This window comes from Elaeis guineensis, chromosome 12 (assembly GCF_000442705.2).
Source record: "Elaeis guineensis isolate ETL-2024a chromosome 12, EG11, whole genome shotgun sequence".
In the NCBI taxonomy this organism is placed as follows: Eukaryota; Viridiplantae; Streptophyta; class Magnoliopsida; order Arecales; family Arecaceae; genus Elaeis; species Elaeis guineensis.
Window position 1 is genome coordinate 23,927,900 of NC_026004.2, and position 23,219 is coordinate 23,951,118.

General features: G+C 35.8%; 1 protein-coding gene and 1 long non-coding RNA gene across 2 annotated transcripts in view; one reads left to right on the forward strand and one right to left on the reverse strand.

The window, feature by feature from the left end:
* Nucleotides 1-8,674: 8,674 nt before the first annotated feature.
* LOC114914667 (uncharacterized) lies at nucleotides 8,675-13,331 on the forward strand. The gene is made up of 3 exons (XR_012135980.1): nucleotides 8,675-8,900; nucleotides 9,023-9,088; nucleotides 13,062-13,331. It is a non-coding gene; the product is annotated as an uncharacterized lncRNA (long non-coding RNA).
* Nucleotides 13,332-15,560: 2,229 nt separating this feature from the next.
* The window catches only part of LOC105054655 (peptide methionine sulfoxide reductase A5), a 7,852-nt gene continuing 193 nt past the window's right edge, over nucleotides 15,561-23,219 (reverse strand). The window contains exons 1-4 of the mRNA XM_010936228.3: nucleotides 23,022-23,219; nucleotides 21,082-21,194; nucleotides 20,669-20,813; nucleotides 15,561-16,035 (exon numbers count right to left, since the gene is read on the reverse strand). The exon at nucleotides 23,022-23,219 is cut by the window's right edge and continues 193 nt beyond it. Of these exons, the coding sequence (XP_010934530.1) occupies nucleotides 15,838-16,035; nucleotides 20,669-20,813; nucleotides 21,082-21,194; nucleotides 23,022-23,219 (654 nt within the window). The 3' untranslated portion in view covers nucleotides 15,561-15,837. The remainder of the gene's footprint in view (nucleotides 16,036-20,668; nucleotides 20,814-21,081; nucleotides 21,195-23,021) is intronic.

Below are 23,219 nucleotides of genomic sequence, written 5' to 3' on the forward strand. Positions count from 1 at the left end.
TTCAACTTTTGATTAGATTTGATCAATTACTCTAATTTAGTCCATTTCTTTAAGCTAACCTTAGGTCTAACCCAATTATGGACCTAATCCATCTAACCCATTGACCCACAAGTTTATACAATTGTCTTAGGTCTTAATTCACAATTCTAGACCTACTAGACAACACTTAATTCTTTTAATTAAGTATTTGGGCTGATGGGTCAGGGTTTCACATTTCGAAAATAATTTTTTAAATTTAAAAAGTTTTATTTTCTGTTCACCAAATATATTGACTCATTACACAAATAGATCAGCATATTTCATAAATAGCAATCCTATTGTTAATTACATAACAGAAAATAACTCAATCAAAATAAATCATTAATATTTCTTTTGCTACTTCATCTGCATGGGATATAATTGCATCGGCACCCCTATCGCTATATGAGACCCCATCAAATGGAAAGAGAGGGCCTTTAAACCCTACTTTTCTCCTATGACCGGACGATCATGGCAACCAACCCAATTCGATTACTTGCTACTTGGATCAAGTATATCTAAATATACCAATTTTAAATTTTAAATTTTAAATTTTAAATTTTAAATTTTGAATTTTAAATTTCAAACAAATTTCAAATTTCAAATTTCAAATTTTTGAATTTTAAATTTTGAATTTTAAATTTTAAATTTTGAATTTTAAATTTAAAATTTAAAATTTAAAATTTAAAATTTCAACCAAATTTTAAATTTCAAAATTTTAAATTTCAAAATTTTGAATTTTGAATTTTAAATTTCAAAATTCAAATCTCAAATTTTGAATTTCAAATTTTTGAATTTTGAATTTCGAACAACTTTCAAAATTCAAATTTTAAATTTTAAATTTTAAATTTTAAATTTAAACTTTTAGATTATAACTTAATCTACAAATGCAAATATATATATCATATCTAAGAACCTGCTCTGATACCATTTATGGAGAAAATTCAGTGCAGGGGTAAAATGATAATTTTAAAATTTTATCAAAATCACTATTTTAAGTAAAAATTATTAATTAATCTAATTAATTAATAAAAATTTATCCTACACTAGGATCTAAATATGATATATAGCATGCATGCATTTAAATTTGAAATTCGAATTTGAATAGTAAACACTTTACTGTAATGTATTCAGAACACAATACCTTCGTGCGGATAGTAGATCACCATAATTTGACCACCGTCGGGAGAGTTTGATCATCGTGATGCAGTCACACAGTATATCTGACCTCTGCGGATCATCCACACGAAGCTTCCGGTCTGATCGACTCCTTACGAATGCTAGCTCATTGTAGAGCCCTTTCGACGGTCGATGCTGATCGAACTCCTTTGATCGATGTCTGTCGATTCTTTGGATGCTCCAGATCATCAGCAGATATACTTGAGAGGATGTTGAAGATCTCTTTGAAATTTGGTGGGCTCACGACACTCGTAGCTCACCTTCTCACATCTCGAACTCCAGGTTGAAACCCTGAAGAACTCACTGAAACCCTGCGCACACTTTTTCTTTCTTTTTTTTTTTCTCTCGGAAGGATATAGACCTTCATCTTGCACACAAAGATTTCTCACGCCCAGATTTTCTCTCCAAAATTTTTCTTGCACATGCCCCACTCTTCTCCTCCTTTTAAAATAACAACCAAGGTCTTATCCACATGAGACGATAAAGATGAGTAATTGCACATTTGAATTCAAATCAAATTTTGAATTCAAATCAAATTTTGAATTCAAATGAAAACTAATTTATCCCTATCCACTAAGGGCGTGAGAAGAGGAGGGTGTGGCTTAATTTGTGCGTGAGTGATTTCATGAGAAATATTTTTTCATGTAATTAATGGGGCGCTAAAAGAGGATAAGGTCAAGGCACTAAGATTGGTTGCTTATTCAAATTCAAACTTTGTTTTGAATTTGAATGGCCAACCAATCATCCTTATCCACTCATTTGGTGCATTAAAGTAGGGCGTGAGGAGGGCTTTGCATGAGGAAAAATTTATGAGAACTTTCTTCTCGTGAATTCAAATGGGCGTAGTGGAAGCGAGGTGGCGCAGGGAGAATGGGTCAAGGTGGTTTCATTATTTAAACCAACCTAATTGAACCAAATAAGTTAGGCCCAATTAGACTAATTTAAACCCAACTAAATTAGGCTTAATTAGGCTTAATAAAATTTTAATCAAATCAGGAATTGATTAAGCCCAACCCCTGATCAAATCAGGGACCAAACCATCTCGACGATTAGGTCAACTCTTAACCTAATCGGATCAAACCCAACTGAATCCAATTCAATTGGACTTGATCTAAAAATAATTACTCAATCAAATTGAGTTAATTAGTGATCAAATCACTAATTAAATCTCTCATAAATATTGAGTCCAAATTCGATGGGTAATCGGACATCAGAATTCATCGATATATAACTCTGATCGAAGAGTCCCAAACCAGTGGGACTCTTGACCTCGGTACCCAAAATGTGTCGGACTCATGATCAGAGAATCTTGATTCTCGATCACAGAGTCTCAGACACGTAGGACTCATAGTCCACGAGCATTAGGACTCTTCATCAGCCATCAGATCTGATAGGAATCTCTAATGTGTGTGACCCTGCAGGTTCGAACCTAAGCTGGTAGCACAGGAACCAATTTCTGTACTAATCGAAGTGACCATCTAGTAATGATACCCGATGATCAGATAGGTCGAATAGTCACAATCGCAACACTCATAACCTACGTGAATATGATTATTGTATAATTCATCCTTTTGACCTCTGTGTTTAGGATGACTCAGGGTTAAACTGTCAACTCTGATTAGATCATCCGAATCATGCTCAACTCAAACAGTCCTGTGACTCCTCACAAAGACTATCCTAGCCAAGGTTTTGCTAAATTGAAATACGACTGTACACAGCTCCTAAACTGGAGTGGTCAATCCCATCTTGACACACACATCGATAAATCAAGTACTTGACTACACCTAGCAGTCTTCCGTCACTGAATTAAAAATTCAGGTAGTCCAGTGCCTAAGTACAGTGAGTTGCTTGCAAGTCACCATGGCGGTCTCAGATCGGAGGGATATTTATACCTATATTCCATCGGAGCAAATCTTGACAGCAGAAATAGCTCCAGAGTCGGTCACGTTCAGTGCAGATATATCCTTACATCTCACCTGTATGCCATACCAGTATCTCCACCCTCTTTGGTTAAGAGGACAACCAACTTATATGGCACACAATGACCTATGTTTGATAAACGTTGTCGTCCTTGGTAACAACGTATCATTTGATCGCGAACAGATTTAAGGACTAAACGACAAATCCTCCTTTGTCGAGTCTAAATAGTCCTAAGGACTTCACCACAACATAGGAGTTCATTAGAAGATGAAATATTTTGTGATGAAAAATATCAAAATAATTTTTATTAATTCATAATTCATGTACATATACAAAAATGAGCACAACCGTCAATAGGCTGACGATTGGTTTTGGGACACTATTCCCAACATAGACATGAAGAACAGACAAAACAATGTGAAATAAGATAACAAATAGTAATTAATCCCTAGGTGATAATGCTGATAATAGTGAAATTAGAACAGTCATATGACTCAGAAAAGCTACTTATTATACAGATTATATATTGCATAACATATATTAATTATACTGCATGTGAATGAATTGCACATTTACGGATTTTTTTAGCTTACAATCCTTCACACATTGAATCCAAAGACAAATCATGAGTTCACAACTCATCCTCACACAAGCAAGTCTTTCGGCCTGCCTATGGATTCAAGCATAGTTGAGGATGAACATAAACCACTTTAGGGAAAAAAAAAGAGCTAGAAATTATGAACAATCTTGAGAATTCATAAGAACTTATTTTTTTAATCTTGGAGATCACAAGAATTAGGGAATACGTCTAGTGCCTTAGAACATTGAAATAACAAATAAGGATATATTTTCTGGTAAGTTTTCGAACTTCGAAATAGTTACTATAGAACTATTCTTCAAAACCCCTTACTGTCAAGTGGGAACTAGAATTCTACTCCACATACCCCCAATATTCCTTTCTTGCTCTTTTCCTAAGCTGGATAAACTTTAATATAATGTCATGAGCAATCTCAGAGTGCCTACTGAGCATGTGCTTTATTCTCATCCAAGAATAGTTCATAAATATATCACTAATTATCAAGCAAAGTCATCAAAATACTTATCCAGAAAGACAAAAAAAAAACCAATAGAACTGTGTTTTATTTGTGTTTGAGAATTCCATCCTTTTCCTTGCATCAAAAGAAATCATAATATAATTAAAGTAAAAAAAAACAAAAGCTTCACAGTGGCATATAATCAAATACCTGGTAAATTTGTATCGACCCAAATCTTACTTCCTCTTCCTGAGGAGATAAATATCGATCTCCTGATAGACATAATCTGGGTGAAGATCCTCCTAGACGACCTTCTTTATAACCAGAAACACTTGCCGACATCGCTGCCAGAACACTTGGTGGGCTTCAGGCGATCGAAGCTAGTATCCCAGCAAGAGCATGCCATTGGGCACTAGGAGGGCGTCCATGGCAGTGATGAGATGGGCCACAGAGTCCTCCATGTAGACGACATCGGTGGCGATGACGAGATCGAATGGGGGTTTTAGGGATTCGATCTGGGCGGAGTTGTTCCAGCAGAGCTGGGCGACCTTAGGGTTCTTAGGGAGGAAGGAGCGATTGCACTTGAGGTTGTGGCGGAGCAATATTTACAAACGTGATCAATAAAATCCTAATCAATCGAAAAAAATAAAATAAAAATTAAAAAAAAAAAAGAAAGCTGAAGTCATCGATAGAGAAGAGAGAGGCAGAGGAGAAAATCCTCAGAGAAGGCATACCTCAGTAACCTAGATTAGGGTTTGGATGGGGAAGGACCCGAGGGGCCTCAGGGTATAAGAAGGGCTCCTCTTTCTGTACTCGATTTTGAGGTCAATGATTGGGATAGAGGAGGAGTCTTTACCTCTTATGGAGCTGAAGATGGGTGGCATGATTTTACCCTGTCGGGGTCGGGGGTGCAGGCGTCGAGGCCGGGGGGGAGGGGGGTCACATGAAGCAGCATCGGATGAGGGTGTAGCGTTGTTGGGGTCACACGGGGGAGGGCTAGGTTGCGAGCATCAGGGAGGCGGGGGGGTCGCGTGGAGCAGCATTCGGCGAGGGGTGTAGGGGCTACTCGGTTGAGAGAGAGGGAGAGGAGATTTAGGGCTCTTTTGAGAGGAGGCTAAGGGTGGCTCGATTAAGAGAGAGAGGAAGAGGAGAGAAAAGAAAGGAGAGAGAGGAAAAATCAAGTTAATAGAAAGTTAAGATTTTTTATTTTTTAAAAATTAGCAACGGACTGAAATTTCATTACAATTCAGTTGCAAAATCATTTCCTAGATAGTTCTTTTATTTCTAGATTAGCAACGAAGATGTTGCCATTTCAATTCCATTGCAAAATTTTTTATTCCCAAATTAGCAATGTAATAATTTCGGTTGTAAATCCATTGTAAGTTAATCAAAAAAATCTATAATTTTTTTAACCAACTATTAGCAATGAAAATTGAGTTCATTGTAAATCCGTTGCTATATTCTGTTGCTAATCCATTGCAATTCCGTTACCAATGATACGTGGAAACCTCCTGCAAAATTTAGCAACTATTTTTAGGTCTATTTTTATTTCATTGCAAAATTTTTGTGTCTAATCCATTGCAAGTCTATTATAAATTTATTTTTCTAAAATTAGCAATGGAATTAAGCATTCCATTGCAAATTCGTTGTCAATTAACAATGAATTAGAAACAGGTTCTATCCATTGCAAAATTTTTGTTGTTAAATCGCATATTTCTTGTAATAATATTCATTAGTATATATTACATAGCCTGGTAATACACACTCATTGATTTTTTGAAATATACTGTAAATTTTTTGATACACATCCAGTAGTGATCTAATCCATATCTTTAGGTAAAAATATATCTTAAAAACTGTATATTGATTTATCTAGAGGTATATATTAGATTATTACTAAGTGTGTAATAAAGAAACTTACAATATATATCAAAAAGTCAATGATTATATATCAACAAATCATGTAATGTGTACTGATGAACATAATTTTTAGAAACTATGTATCAATTTACTTGGAGGCCATTATATTAAATTGCTAGATGACTAATTCACTAAGTATGTATCATCTGATCATATACTATATATTGATAAACTCTATGCTCTAAAAATTGTGTATCGATTTATTTAGAGGTGTATATTAGATCACTGCTAGATACATATCAAAAAAGTTTACAGTATGTATTAGAAAGTCAATGAGTATATATTGTCATATCATATAGTGTATACTTATAAGCATAATAGTCTGAAAATTATGTATCCATTTGCTTAAAGATGTATTTTTGATTACTAGATGACTAATTTGCTAGTGTATATCATTTAGCCGTATATTGTATATTGATAAACTTTATATTTTGAAAATTATATATTGATTTATCTGAAAATATGTTTTAACTTATTTGATGATTCATTTATTTAGTGTATATCATTTGACAATATAGTATGTATTAATAAAAAATATATTTTGAAAATGAGAAAGAAAGAGAATATCATAATTTTTTTATTTTTAATTAGAAGACTAACGACTCCATTAATAGAAGAAATCTTTGATTTTTATATTCTTTTTTAAGATTAGTATTAAAAAAAATATGGTAAAATAGAAAGTCCATCCCATATGATATTCTATAGTGCCCACTCTATATAATTTTTGTTCGACGCGAATGCTATAGAATATCATATTGGGGCATGACTTTTTCTCCACCGCATGCCCATGGAAAATCCAAAAGTCAAATAGAAAAAAATTTCTCCTACTAATAAAGGCCACCATATAGGTAGGGACACAGATGAGATATAGTCTGCGACCTTAGCTTCAGAACCAGAATTTAAGAATGAGATTCTTTTTTTTTTAATTTCCAATATCCACAGTAGTTTTAGGAATATCATGCTATACTTAAATCTTCAACTAAAAGAATTTCTTTCTCACATTTGTTTTTACCTCAATCACCACCTTAGCTTTTCTCACCTTCAAACTCAATTTCTAGCATGCTTTCTCAACTTTTCTAGGTCCTCAACCTCAGTCAAACTGAGGACTGCTTTTCCTTTTTTCTTGGTAGCCTTCTTCAACTTCTTTCTTTTTGATTGTAATTTTGGGTGAAGGTTCCGAACACTTCTCCTTACTATGTTCACTGATCTTGCAGTAGTCTTAATAATTTCTTTGAGTCATACTTGCTTCTTGCTTTGCTCTCTCTTTTGGCTTGATGTTTACCATCTTTCTTGGGTTTATTATCCTTTCTACTTTTTCTAAATTTATTCTTCCCCTCAATTTCCATGAGCTTCATGCTATCTTCACTAATATCTTCAACTTTGAAGAGTTTAGTTTTTTGCTGATGCTTTTATAGAGAATGTACTTCATAAAGACTACATGATTTTTTATGGAGATTTCAAATGAGATTGCTTGCTTATGAAACTTGATGGAGTAATGTTAGATAGATTGATCATACTCTTATATCGGTACTACTACTTGATTCATCAATCTTTCTCATGGCCTAATGGATAAAATTGCTTTTAGATCAGGCTCTTAAGTTTGCTTCATGACATATTAGAGATATCATAGCTTTTTATGTATACATATCATGAATAAGGGTATGGTTAGAAAGATTGAGATAAGCAAAAGCTATTTTCTGGATATTAGTATATCTATATAGTGAATTAAGTTTCTAATTGATGTAGCCAGATATCCAACTTCTCTGTGTAGATAGCTCCATCATATATAAGGATCTTAATTGAAACTTCAACCTTTGAAATGTTGAATACAAGGATTTTGAGTGCTACAGGCTGTTCATCCTTCTTATAAAATGGCCAGATCCTTACTTTTAGATGTTAGAGATGATTTCATTGTAGCAGTTGGTGGTGTTTGTGTTAAAGATGCAAATGCATGGAATGCTACAATGGGAGAGGAGTAATGTTTAATTTAGTGGAAATGACATGAACTCCAGTATTGTGTAGTTGATTAAGCAAATTCATAAATTAAAATTTTCCTTTGATGACACTGATAGAATGGAGTAGATAGTGGGATGAATAGGGAAAATAGCCATGATATGCTTGCAAAGGTAAGGATGAATAGAGTAGGGGTGGTTGACCAACAAATTTAGAGGAATTAAATCCAAAGGGTCATGGTTTACAAATGATGCACACTCTCAACTCTAAATAGCTTGGGGAAAAAGTTCATGTGCAATGTCTTTATAGGTTTGTAGGAGTTGATCATGATAAGGTGTGAGAGTATAGGAGGAGATGGAGAGATCTCAAAGTACATCAAACACCATTCATCTATCTGTATAGATTTTGAAGCGGCTATAGCACAATCCAGTGGATTCATGTGAAGGGAGGCGAATTCTTATTTCGCACACACACAAAAGATACAACGCCTGTCCAACTGTAAAAGGGTCAACGTGGTATACATACTGTGCAACTAATATGCAGGAGCAAAAGAGCCCAGAGATAGGGAAATTTGGATGAAACTGAAAAATTGAACAGTATGGCCTTTTCCTAACATAATCAAACTTCAGAGGACCTTTTTTGCAAAATGCACGTACTGAGGGAGAGGAGTCTACGAAAGAACGGTAAAAGGTCCTGCAGACCGCTCGCTAGGGTTTTGGCGGCGATCAATAGAAGAAACGATCTGACGGGAGGGACCTTTCAAGGAATAGCATCCCCCCGCATCATCCCTCGATCTCGCTCTCTAGCCCCTTAGAGCTTCCACCCTCATCCATGGCGATTCCCAGCCCCTACTCCGGCGTCAGCACCCTCGCCTTCGTTAGTCTCTCTCTCTCGAGAATTCCTTCTTCCGGTTTCCTCCGGGCTTAATACTTCTATCTGCGATCATGATTTCCTCCGGGCTTAATACTTCTACCTGTGATCATGATCTTGTGCTATAGGTAGCTCGTGCGTCGGCGTTCACCTTCGGTCTCGTCTATGGGAGCATGAAGCTCTCCTACCTCCAGGTATCAGATTAGACCTTTTCCTTCCATCCTACATCCATTCGCCAATCGTTTCCTTCCAGGTATCAGGAGAGGGATATTTTGTTATCTGCCGGATCTCGGATTAGGATGATGCGATTCGCTTGTTTGTTTGTTTGTTTGTTTTTTTTTTAATTTTGGGGTATTGAATCAAAGTCAGCATCTTTGATCTGATTTATTTTAAAATCCTTTTTTTCGTTTTTTTGTATTTGTATTGAATCAAAGTCAGCATCTTTGATCTGATTTATTTTAAAATCCATTTAGGTCATTGTTTGGTGGGCTTAGAGTTATTTTGCTGTTTATATGCTTTGCGCCTAGGTTTTCAGGGATAATTGCGGGCTCATTTATTTATTTATTTATTTTCGGTGGGTGGGGGTGGGGGGGAGTCAGTTAATTGTTTTTTTGGGATGTATAGGTCATAGGGAAGTGCCTGTTTTTTATGGTCTCCCCTTTGAAGGATTACTTGTTAAGTGATGGTATATTGATTTCCTTGAATTACATCATGAATTTACATCGAATTAACCAGACAGCAGTTAGCAAAATGGATTATTATCATATTTTTACTCATAAGATACTTGATTGTTTTTTCTTTTTCTCTGGAACTTTTTTGATGTAGGAGGTAACGATGACAAAACGCAACCATGATTAAGTCAGCATCTTATTATGTTTTCCTTTGTATCTTTTGAAGTAGGATCTGATTTGAGTTCTTTAAGGAAGTTTCTTTATAGGTCATCCTCAGGGTGTAATTTATTGCTCGTGGGAGTTTAAAAGAAAATTTTCTTATGATTTACTGTTGCCATGCGTCTTTGTGATGTGTGGGTTTTGATATAAAAGGCAACATAAGTTTAGGCATTGTTAGTAGAGAATAAGATGAGTAACACATTGGATTTGGTAGGACTGTTCCTCTTGACGTTGTAACGTGAATTTTGAATGAGGAAATCTATGGATGATTTGTTGCCTGGAGAATCCATCCTTAGCCATCCTTCCTAGCATATATAATTGGAAACATTGCTGCAGTGCAGACAGAGTACCTTATACAGAAACACGTACTAGTTTTGAAATGTCTTTGAATTAGGTTAGCATTGACTGCCTGGATAGTATGCTGTTAACCTTTGTTTGTACCTAATGTCCTGGAAAATATGATGCATTCTGACAGGGATGATAGTAGTATATTTACAGAATTATTTAAATACTGAAGAATTGGATGTGTCATGGAGAATATTATTTTTCTTAGAATGCAAACTGACAGAATACATATATTAATTTAGAAGTTTTCTTTATTTGTTTTTGAACATGGAAATAAGGTCCTGATGTTTTTAGGAGTCATACAGTAGTTATTTTGAAGAGCCCCTTTGTTTTGGTTGTAGCTAGGTTTCATGGAGTCCTTGTTCATCAGAAAACTATGTGGAGTGATCAATTTTTCTTTCATGCTTTGTAGTCAGCAACATATCTGAGCTACTCATGCCAGCTGTGGAGAAACTGGAGAAGCACATTGGCCTTATTTCAGTTCTTTGACTAACTAATCACCCTCCAATTCTAATCACCACGAGCTAATAAAACCCATCTATTTTCGAACTATCCATTGTATTCTCTTTCATGTAAGGGGAAATACATTTCTAGGGCAACGAGAGGGAGAAAGACCAATTGAACTTAGGAATATGGGGGGAGGACCTAGGAAGCAAGGAAGAAAGAGAGGCAATCCAACAAACAGTCTCTGAATGGGGTCTCTCTGTGCACTCTCTTTCTCCGCTCCATCCTTCTTGGGGACAATGTTATTGAGTCCACATTGTTCAACTTGCTTGGGAACCCATTCCAGCACCCAAAACTCAATCTCTTGAACCTATTCCAGCCACCTTTAATTGACAATCCCAAGCTGCCCGTTACAAGGTCCCAATTCCTGTAAGAGGCTTGACTTTGTGATGCATGGAAGCTCATGAATGAGAATACTTGGTTGTTGGTGATGACTGATAACCTTGTCATCATGAATAACAACAAGGCCATCTATTATTGAGTCCACCATGTTCTCCAAGAACTAATTTATGATTGATTATATAATTATACCCTCCCCCTCCTATGCCACCCCATCTATCTCCCCTCTTCTTACTCTGATCTTCTCTTCTCCTTCCATTTCATCTCTGCCTATTCTTCAGCTTCCTCTTTGACTTTGATTCTTTTATTCTTGTGTCCTTCTCTTCACCTATGTCATCACTCCTTGCCTATGAAAGAGGGCTTTGTGGAGCCCATCTCTTTGTCCTCAATTTAAACTTATAGTGTTAATCTTCCTTTTTCTTTCTTGCCTTATTTTGGTGACATGGAATTTATGCAATCAGGTTTTTGAAGCTTTGATTTGCTGAAGTTTATACTGTTTTCAGTTTTTAGTCATTGTTTTGCTATTTGGGTGCTCTTATTTGGTATATGATTGCAATTGAACATAAATATAGGACTCAAAGTTGGATTTTTCTATTTATTGAATCCTAAGTAATGTATGAAGAACATGTTTTATGATTGAATATATCGAGGGCGTCTTCAATTCTGTTGAGCATCTTGATTCATATTTCCTCTTCCTATTATCTGTTATTTCTCCCTTCCCTGTTACCACTTTCCATTTTCCTACTTGTCCTTTTCCACAATTTTTTCCATCTGATTCCAGATTTAGATCTGAAATCATAACATCCCTAAAACCCTAAATTCAGCACTGATGTACAGAGGCTACATGAGGAACCAAAGGTACTTGTAGGACTATGAGATGGCCTTTACATAAAGGCATCTAACAAGGTCGTGGACTGTTCTATGCTTTCCCTTTTTTAATTGCTTGATTTGTTGGACTTTCTAACCTATCTTAAAACAAATGCTTTAATTAGAGAGTGCAGTTGGTAGGAAACATGTTTTCTCCTTTCTTTCTTCTTAATTTTTTTCTTGATAATAATGAATCTAGACTTGTTTGACACCACGCAATATTTATATATTCACTGACTGGATGATGAATCCATGGAATAATACTTGAGTAACATTTGGCATGCACGTTTCTTTTCTTTTATAAAATATTATATTTTTATGTCAAAGAATTCAGAAATAAACATGTAGACTATATGTGCATAATATCAAATTCTTCACTGACCCATTATTTTATGAAACTAGATTGCATATGAATTGTTGCTAAAGTAATAATCCCATATATATCACAAGAAAGAAACCTCAATTTACTGCACTGACAATGGTAACCTTGTTTTCTAATTTTGTATTTTATCTATCTATGTTCATAGCACTTCGATGTTCTTCATGATGGTTTTGGATTTATTCTTCGGTTAAATGAATAACATATGTTGAGTCTGTGTTCAGAATTTACAGTAGTTTCTTATGGACACTGTTTCTGAAAGGATTTTTTGTTGGTGAGTTAGCATGTGTCTTCAATATAGATTTCCTCTCCACTTTGAAGTGTTAACACCATGAATCATGGACTTGTATGGCATGCCATGCAATTTACCACAGATCAGGGAACATTAAAGCCATTCACTATGTGAGCATACAGGGTTGGAGATACTGCACTACCTTCAGTCTAATTTTGAACTTATCCATTGCTGTTTGGTAACCGTGCAATTGGTGTTTGGCTGCTTGATATCAGGAAGGCTTGAATATTTCACAAAACATGTTACCTTGTTGCCATCTTTACCACCCAAAGGCCTGTTAGAATCATCAGGCTTTCATTTCCCTCACCAACCCCAACCCACAAACCCCCCGGCCCCCTCCCCAATTGCTCTGATTGTTAGTATTCCACTTCACTTAACGGTAATTTAGCTGCAAGCAACCTGTTTTTCTCCATACCTTTCTTTGTGAAGATATTGCATTTCTCCCAAGTATTCTATTCATATTAGACTGTTAAAATATTATATCATGAGTACATGATCTCACACTTATAAACACCACCGCTGAGTGATAACATGCTTCTTCTTTTTTCCAGGCAAAGGCAAAACATAATAAAAAAGCTGAGGCGAAAGGGCATCATTGAACTGGAAATGCATAATTTTCTTTCTTGTTTCACAATGACCTGATTTGAGGGTTTATTTCAATTTGTTGCAGCATCATGATTTACTTGCGATTCTTATCTTTCCCAGGAAAACTGGGAGGATGGGTGACATTTATTCTGATAAAAGAGGAGTTCATCTCCTAACGTTTGTGAACTTGAAAAAAATTAGAGATGCCAATTTAAATATCTCAATCATGAAACCTATATTGGTAGTTCCCTTCTTACCATGGCCGGCGTGACAGTTTAGGCTTCTCTCCTTATTTTAACAAATTTTCATGAGCGTTATGTATTTATGGTGCTGGAAATTTCATAAGCTGTGGGAGGGATGCATCCTGAAGACTTGGTAATGCTAAATCTGGCTTATGGCACTACCACCAATGTGTTTGCCTTGGGCTGGTTTGGTATGGCAAACCGGTTCCCAGCAAGATCTTCCATTGTTGAAACTCAAAGCTGGCTTGACATGTAATGATTGCATTCTTGAATACCCAAAATTTCATCAATAAAATCCTGATAGAGATCACTCACAGCAGAATTACTCTAAAGAGAATAAATATGCCACGATCCATATCAGGTTGATCTGCTGAATGCTCATGGATTCTCAGTTGCATTCACTTTTGGTTGGGATGAAATTTAGTCAGTCTTTTTAATGCAAACTTAGATATGACAGATCATCAAGTTCAGAATTTGTGCTCAATTTTTTTCCCGTGGGGTTCCGCTAAAGGTAATATTCATTTTGAATTTTACTTAATTCTTTATTCTGAAAATCGGAAATCTTTACCTTGTCTTGGTTGTGACAGCAAACAAGCTTATAACACTTGAATTATCAAAAAAAACATAAAATGATGGTAATGATTCATGGTATTTACAAACCCCCCACTCGAGCATATTCTTGTCCGTTCATGTGGCCTAAGGCCCGGATAAATTTGAAATGTCATGTACTATTTCAACGCTTGCTGTTGAGACTACTTGACGGTTCTGACACAGTTTTTTACCCTACAATAACCTGCTTGATTATAAAGTTATTCAGGACTGGTATTCATGTCCAACATCGAGCAGATAAAGAATTCCATTCTGTCTAACAAAACCAGCTTATTTTTTGATGTCTGGGCTAGTTGTCGGGTTATCAGGGATTGTCTGCAGCCTTTAACTTGAAAAAGAAAAAAAAAAAAAAAAAGAAGGCATAGATTCCAGTTACCTAAGGGCATGCTTTATTTCATATAACCAGGAAACCTGTGTAATTTAAGGTAAATATATTTACCACTCCATTTACATGTCCTATAATGCTCATATGGTACTCTAATTAGTACTAATAATTGTCTCACTAGCTGTGAATGGATCTAAAAATATTGCATACAAGGCATTGGCAGTCTAGAACATAGCTGACTACAATTAGAGATGATAATTTTAGCCGATCTGTCGGGTATCCAACCCGATCAAATCCAAATGAAATAGATTTTGTCCGAACCGATTGAAATCCGTAGCGAGTATGGATTCTAAAAAAAAATATTCAAAGTGAATTCAGATTAGATATGGTTAATAATATGTCCCTCTTTCAAAATATAATGATTTTATATTATTTACATATATTCGATCCGATCCAACTAACTCCTCTTATATATCCAATTCGATTTGACCCACATTTCTATTTGACTTGACCAGACTCGATCCGAGGCGGATATAGGATGGATATCAAAAATGAGGTTTTTACTTGCGGGGCGTGCATGAAGATAGACTAATCTAACTCATATCTGATCCATTATCATTCCTAACCATAATCGCTGGACTTGCCATCCAACTGCAAGTAATGAAAATAGTCCTCTACATGCATCACATAGAAAGCATTCTTTGGTTGAAACCCTCTTCAAATCACATAGCCTTTCACTTAAGAGGTGAAAAATGGCTGGGAAAAGAACTGGAAGTTAAAAGTTGCCTCATCTCATGCCTCATCATCTAACTGTTTATTTATTTTTTGTTGTCTCTTAATCTCTTGCAACTTCGGACATGCCATAAATGCCCTCTCTAGTTGATGGTATTATGCCCTCCCACTGGATACCATGACCATCACTAAGCCTTTTTGCTTCTGTCTCCTATCTTAACTCTATTTTTATCTTAATTTGTGGCAAATTCAGTCAACCATAAATCTCTTCTCTCAAGGATGGTATCATGCTCTTTTATCAGATGCAATCATAGAACACCATTCAGCCCTATTTCTAGTGAGTATTTACAGCTAATGACCTTTCATTAGAAACCTCAGCAGGTTTCCAAAGTCTTACTGTTTAACTAGTGATCCTAACATTAATTAATTTAACCAGAAAAGAAAGAAACCTACTGCTAGACATTAATTCATCTAGCTTAGATACAGAAGGTCATGTGACAGATTGAAGTTTGAACGAAGGATTCCATGGTTACCTACGTCAGATGGATTGGAAGCCATTCTGGGAATTTTGTGGCAAAGCATGCCAGGGCTCTGGACTTTTATTGATGCATGGTTATCTCCCATCTGACCTAGCCGGCACTAGATCAATTTAAATCTTGAGGATGGTTCACCACAGGAAAAAAAAATATATATATATATATTACAAATAAACAATATACCTAACACCTCAATTCTGATGCTCACCCTCCATCAAGCTAATGGCTGTTTGCTGCAATATTTTAGATTGTAACGCAATAACCTTCATCACACTAAAGCTCCCTTGCTACCACACATCTAAACCTCCCTTAAGATGGGCCAACCATTTTTTCGTATCTCATTAATCTTCGCAACGATCTTCTTTTGGATTCCTGAATGGCAAAGCTCAGCAGCATAGCCATTCAGCTTTGCAGCTAGGCTTGATGTCAAAAGTTCCTCTTCCGGCATATCTCCAGTCAATTGCAGGAGAAAAGGATTATGCTTCAACTCAAATTTCTGCAAAACATACAAACTATAGTCATTATAAAGTTTTTTTTAGTTGAAAGCAGCATCTGTGCAAACTGACAGGTGTTATGGTTTAGGCCGAAATTTAGAAGCAAACTACAAGCATCTGAACCTCTTGTACTTGGACAAGATTTGACTAGATCTGTTGTCTACAGTCAGTATATTTGCAATCATCATTATCATAAATTAGGTGCCCATCGCACAACAGTGAACCTTTCTTCTGGCCCTAAGGTTTGCAAGTGAACATGCAGCAGCACTCAAGCCCGAAAGGCAAATAAGGCCCACTTTGGTATTGCAGCTATTGTCTGCATAGTTTTGAGCAATAAATCTTTTGCTAATTGAGCTTTGAAAAAAGTTGTTTGGTGTTTCGTAACTATATTTATGAAGTACTGTGGAAAATATATATTTGGTAACCAAACTGAGAAAATATTTTTAGTATCAAAATTGATCAAAGAAGACAGAACCGAACCAAGACCTATGCCAGCTAGCCAGCAGTACGAGCCAGTACGGATCCATATCAGATCAGACCGGCATGAACCAACACAAAGGATAAGAAGGAAACTGAGGAGGGGGAAAAGAAAGAAAGAGGAGATATAGAGAAAGAAGAGGGGGAAGAAATAAAAAGAGGAAGGGAAAGCCGTCGGAGAGACCACCGGAGGGCCTCTGACTAACCGCTGTGACTGTCGGACGGCGCAATCGACTCCTATACTGCAATTACAATGAAGCCGATAATCACTTAAGTGAAGCCGGCATTGTTTGAGAATTTTTTTAAAAAAAAAGTTAAAAACAATGAAGCCAGCAAACTCTTTGCCAACTTCACTATTTATTGTCATTTTTAAAAAAAATACGATCAAAAAATAGGGACGGTCGCCCCTATTCTGCAGTCACGACTTCATCCGCGCATTTTTCGCCCGCCCCCTGTTCCACAGTCATGGCTTCGTCCATGCATTTTCCACCGTTTGGTGGCCACGACAGCCATCCGACACCCTCCAGCAATCTTTCCGTTCGTTGCACATCCCTCCAGTGCCATCGCTTTCCCCTCTCTCTCTCTTTTGTTTAAACGTCCTATCGGGCAACACCAAGCCACGAAGGCCTCCGCTTCTCTCCTCTCCTCTCTCTCTCTCACCCTCCTCTCTTTCTCTCTCTTTCCCTCCTCGTTCAGTGTTTCGATTTATCCATCTGATCCATCCCGATTTGCCGCTAATACGGCTCAAAATGCCCTGAACAGTCTAGTTCATGACGGTTCAGCAAACGACGAAACCGATAATAAAGGACATCACATAGCCCTTTCAATTGTATAACTACTTGTATTGTCAAAAAGTATTATTATATAACATTCTTAATTTCTAAATTACTTATATTGATATTTTTAATATTTTATAATATCATTATATTTTGATTGTAATATTATAATAATTATCTTAGCTAGAGGGAACCAAAACAAATATGATTGAGCTAGCTTATCTGCGTAGTCATTCCAATGAATTATCTTCCTATCATAGGCCAGGATTATTCTTGAATACCCAAATTTGGTCAAAGAGACTCATATAGATAAGAGACTAGGCACATAACCACCAACATATGCTTTAGCAAGTGATAAACCACATTGCTTCACATATAATGCAGTATTTATAATAAATTTTCTATAGAGTATGATATTATATTTAAGTAATATTATATTATAATAATATTCTTACATTATTATATAATATTACTATAATATATTATTGTATTATACTATATTATATGAAGAATTAGCATGGGCATTAGGATAAAAATAGTTTTTATATTACTACCAAAAATATAAAAATATTTTAGAATATTATTCTATGGTTGTTAAATATTTTATTATTATAAAATTATTATAAATAATATAATATAATTATCATATAATATTTAATATAATAATATTACTGACTGTCAACTACAGATTGCTTAAATTGAAACTATTTAGATGGAAAGCCATAGTACTAACACCTAAAGAAAGAGATCTTGTCAAGTGTGCATTGGATCTATTGTGGATGTTCCTGTAGGAAAGGCCTATAATATATTATAATAATATTAATTTATAATAAAAATATTATATTATCATGATTATAATAATATTCTGTAATTATTTTATATTATTATATGATATTGTTAAAATATTACTTATATTACATGACATGATATCATATTATATCATACTATATTATATTTTGAATAATTGCCATAGTATTTTCTTCTCTGCAGAATTTATATAAAAATGGAGACAACTTCCTGAGATTTCTCATGTAGAGCTTTTGTGAAAAGCTCCAAATTGGAGCTTCCCCTAGTAGACTTTTTTCAGCCTCTTAAGGGTATAGAAAGCCATACTATTTGGGGCCTAAGTCTAACTACCAACGCTTGGCAAGTGCCATTCACGACTGATGAGAAGCCTATTGGAAAGGGGTGAAACCTATCACATAAATCTGATGGAGGCACATAGAAGCATGCATAGCCAATTGTTGTAGGGCACATGCAGGACATGCCTGATCATAAGTCAAATAATTTATTCATGGAAAGAAGTCATTCAATCAAGAATTGAATCATCTGCATAATAGGTTCGTATAATAGAGTATGGTCTAAATTTTTATGTCAATTTGAACCATCTGCACGAAAGAATCTGCAGATATACAACCAATGTCCAACACTGTTGTTCAAGTTGTCAAAACTTACAACCATGGGATCATCCAGTTTCAATCATAAACAATATGGTAGTTTGCTACTTTTTTATATGGTCTTTGCAAGGGTGATTAGGCAACAGAGCGGTAGAATATTGCCCAGGAGAAGTTAAGACAGGCAGATGATCAGCTCATAGCTTTTTGTAAAAATCATGACCTCCAGAAGTCTTGTGCCATTGCCAATTGTCTGGGTTGACTTTATTGATCCTTCTTCATCCCATTAGGAATAAGGTCCTTTTTCAGAACCAGTTCTCAAACCGCTTCTCCCAACTTTCTTGCCATGTTATTTTCGGGGTTTTCTCATTTTTCACTCTCTAAACCACCCTTTTTATATGCATTTCCCTGGGTCTTTGTTGCACATTGATAACAGTAGTTACATTTTAGAATCATCATGAAGGCTAAAAATTGTACAAGATTTTATGGTTATTGGGAAGACTAAGAAGTCATAATTGGAGGGCTAAAGACTTATTGCCTTGAAGTAGACTTCACACATTGCTCCTAGAGTTGTCCTCCAAATTCCTTCCATCTTTCTGCTCCTCCGCTTAGATACTTTTCTAACCAGAAAATAGATAACAGAACATCTTAACATATATACTACTATTAGTTTCACAGAACCAAATTAATCTTCTCAACAGTGAATACTTTGTCACCCATTTCAAAGCCTAGTCTAACCTTCCCTGCTTTTCAGCAAGCTGGATTGCTTTTCATGCTCAGACTTTTACATCAAGCTCAGTCTCCTATGACTTTTCGTACTTCCAACAAAATGATAACTTCATAAAAACCCAAGGTTCGGAAGACCTCTCTAGACAACATATTAAGTCATTTGAACCACTGAAAAAACAACATCGAAGATTCGTCAAACTTGGGTTCTTTTTCCACACTCCACACTGAACACAACCACTTTGACTCCACCTCTGGGTTAAAAAGAGAATCCTCTGTGTCATTCAATTGACTCCCTTATATAGTTATATTTAATTTAATACCATCCATTCATATCCTGTTTTTACCAGATAGAATTTTCCGAAAAAAATTCATTACCTTCTTCAGTTAAGACCAATATAAAATCCATAGTAGTTCTGATTTTCCCCTCCTTACCCATAGTAGTGCTGACATAATCCTGGTTCTGTCATCAACATTGAGGGAAAAAGAAATATCCAAACAATGTGACATTTGGGGGGGAAAAAATCATGAAGTTGTTTTGGGTTAAACTAGTTGAAGCACAACTCCCAAGCATGGTTCCCTTGCCATGTGAAGCATACAAAAACCATGAGGAAAATTAAGAAAAAGCTTTTTAGAAAAGAAGCAAGTTAAAATCAACTCATCCAAATACATGATGAGTCGTACCTAGTAGGATAACCAAATTCAATACTTATGTGGCAAGTCCTAAGTTGTTTCTAACTTATATGGACATGTAACATATTAGATTAAAAACTTATCAACTGCACTTTTTTTCAGTTCTATTGAAGGAAAAAAAAAACAGCACAGGAATTAGATATCAATTAATTCTTGTTTGCAACCAAACTTCCAGTCTTCCACGAAATTGATGGGAGGCTAACAATCAAGTTGTTCACCAAGTACAGCACTAGGTGATAAACATTGAATTTAAAACAATTAATATGACATGATGGTAAGGTTGCTCCATTATGACATGAAGTTCACAAATCCAAAACATGGAAATGGCTTGTCTGCATATGAGATAAGACTATGTATATCTGACCCTTCCCAGACCCTGCAATAGCAGGAGCCCTGTGCATTGGGCTTTCCTTTTCTATTTAAAACAAATTAATGAAAATAAATGCAATATCATTTTGAGTGATAAAGATAAAAGCATCACAAAGATCACGTATTCTCAGGCAGACATTATTTAAACCTTCTGTTAAAATATTAAGAATATTCCAGAACTAAAGCTAAAGGGCAAATACCTGGTGTTCAGATTCAGCAGGATAGAATGTTCCTAGTTGTTGGATTTGTGTAGTCACAATACTGCTCCTACTCTTGGTCTGTTCCCTTTCTTTGCTTGCAGCAGCTAACCTAGCCTCTAGGGTTCCATTTGTGAAGATAATTGATCTGCAGCGTCAGGAAAGTCCATGTTTAAGAGTGATGTGAATTTAAAAAAAATTCAGTCAGATTGTCCACTTGCTCCCGTGATAGGTAGTAACGTAAATCTGGTCTATACACCTCAAGGAGTGCTCAGCTATAAACATCATTTTAGTGGCTGCTATAGATTCAACATCGATATTTCACAGTTTGAACAGCTCTGTTTTTTTTTCTTCTTTTTAAAATGTCAAACACTATGAGAAGTTTGAAATTTCTTTTTCTGTAAGAGTTCAATTACCTATACTGGTTACCTACATCTGGTCCTTGGCCGAAAACCTGCCTAGGATCATGACTAGCCCAAAAGACATCCAAAAGCTGCTTGAATTGAATCAGTTTGGGATCATATTCAACCTGGACAATGTTACCAAAAGAGAATAAGAAACAAGTACTGCTCTGCAACATGATTACATAAATAGATCAGACCATGAAGGCAAACATAAGAAGTTGAAAGCTTGACAGGCCCGTGCGAACAGATCTATCAAAGGAATCACGCCACTTTGAAAAGTAACAACGAATCTCATACTATTGCATAAACTTATCTACAATGCAAAATTAAGAATTCTACCCAGATCATGGAAAAATAGCAAACGAATACAATTATGGGAACATAATATTAATATTTTGCAAAAGAAATTGAGCACCTGGTAAGACAATAAAGCACAAAAGTTTACAAGGTTTCACCATTTGCAATTATTCTTATTGTTTGGGATGGGAATGAAAAATAAACAAAGCCGATTAGCTGAAAGAAGCTGTTTTTTAATTCATCCAATTAGAAAAAATGCATAAACTAAAGCTTCATTATGTTCACCACCAGCATGACTGCTGCTGTTGTTAATAAAGAGTTAGCATAAGTGGCCAACAGCTGTTAGTATCAAGGCAATCCATTCATAGCACTGAACTCATTCTGACATTTTAGAAAAAAGAAATCGTAATGATATTAACATGGTACTAGTCTAAATGGTAAGACACTGAAATGTCATTCAAAACTTTATCCCGTTTTTGAGTTGTACACATTCTTCCTCTATTTTCAATTAACCTTTATGTTTTATGAGTCAGCCTTAACATGGAATAACAATGTCAACAAATGGAGTACCTGATAGCAAGGTTTGCCGTCTCGGTACTGGGCTCCATGTCGGTGCCAACTCGCTATTACGCCGATACAGGGCCAATTCAGTATATCGAGTGTCAATATGCCTCCCATACTGCATACGGGTACTGAACTGGTATGGTCCAGTACACCTCGTGCCGCTAGTTCAGTACGATACGGCAAATCTTGCCAAATAGCAATTTACACTAATACACTACCATCTACAAGTAGACAAGCTAGGATCTACTAATCGATAATTTTTTGTTAACCCTTACACCTTCATGCAATTTCACTTTGAAAGTAGATTTAACCCCATATTACTAGAATGGTAAAGGCTTATTTACACCAAAAAAGACTGACATGTAAGCAATAAATGTTCAGTTATATTAAGGAAGCACCTGATTGAGTAAAAAATAGAATTCAGAGTACCAGATTATTGCAGATTAATCTGTTAAAAATTGAAATGTAAAACCATTTATTTTATCAATAGTAGATAATTTTTATCTTTTAGAGAATTGACAATAGATACATTTTACTCTTATTATAGATTAAATATTAAGCTATTTTTGTGATGAAACTTAGAATACTTTTAAGAATAGCAATAAAGTTATCCTTTGAGACTGTCAATAAGCAAACTAGGATTATCCCTCCTTCCAAATTATACATTAGTAAAAGTAAGCATGCATGCGACAACTAGATTAGCAATATGATCCTATTACAGTCTATATGGATCCTTGAGAATCCTGCAGATCCAGAGAAATCCATCCTGTTAATCAGGAAGAAAATGAAAAACATTATCAAGCCCTTTTAAGATTCACTAAAGGTGTTGTTACTGCTTTCTCATATAAAAATAACATTTGGCATGAAAGTTACCGGTTTCTTACTAGAATTGACATCTAAACTGGCATTATTTTCTAAATTATTAGAATATATAGCATCAATTCTGAAAAAGCAATCCGTGAACAATTTTCAGCAACCATCTTACGTTGTCCTCAATACCCTCAAACCAAAAATCAGATTTTGACGATTCAATTGAGAAAAATAACAAAATATCACCGAGTTCATGCAATTGAGAATAGAATCAATTCGACCTGTACGCACTCGGCGTGGTCTCCAAGGTTTCGGTACTCCGGGTTGGTCTTGGACCCGCCAGCATAACCGACCGAGGTCCGGACAACGCCAGGGAGGCATCCGAAGACGGCCTCGGAGCGCCAGAAGCTCCCAAGGGCGAAGACGGCGACCCTTAGGGGCTGGCTCGGTTGCCGGCGGCCGGAGTCCGGGATCCGGAC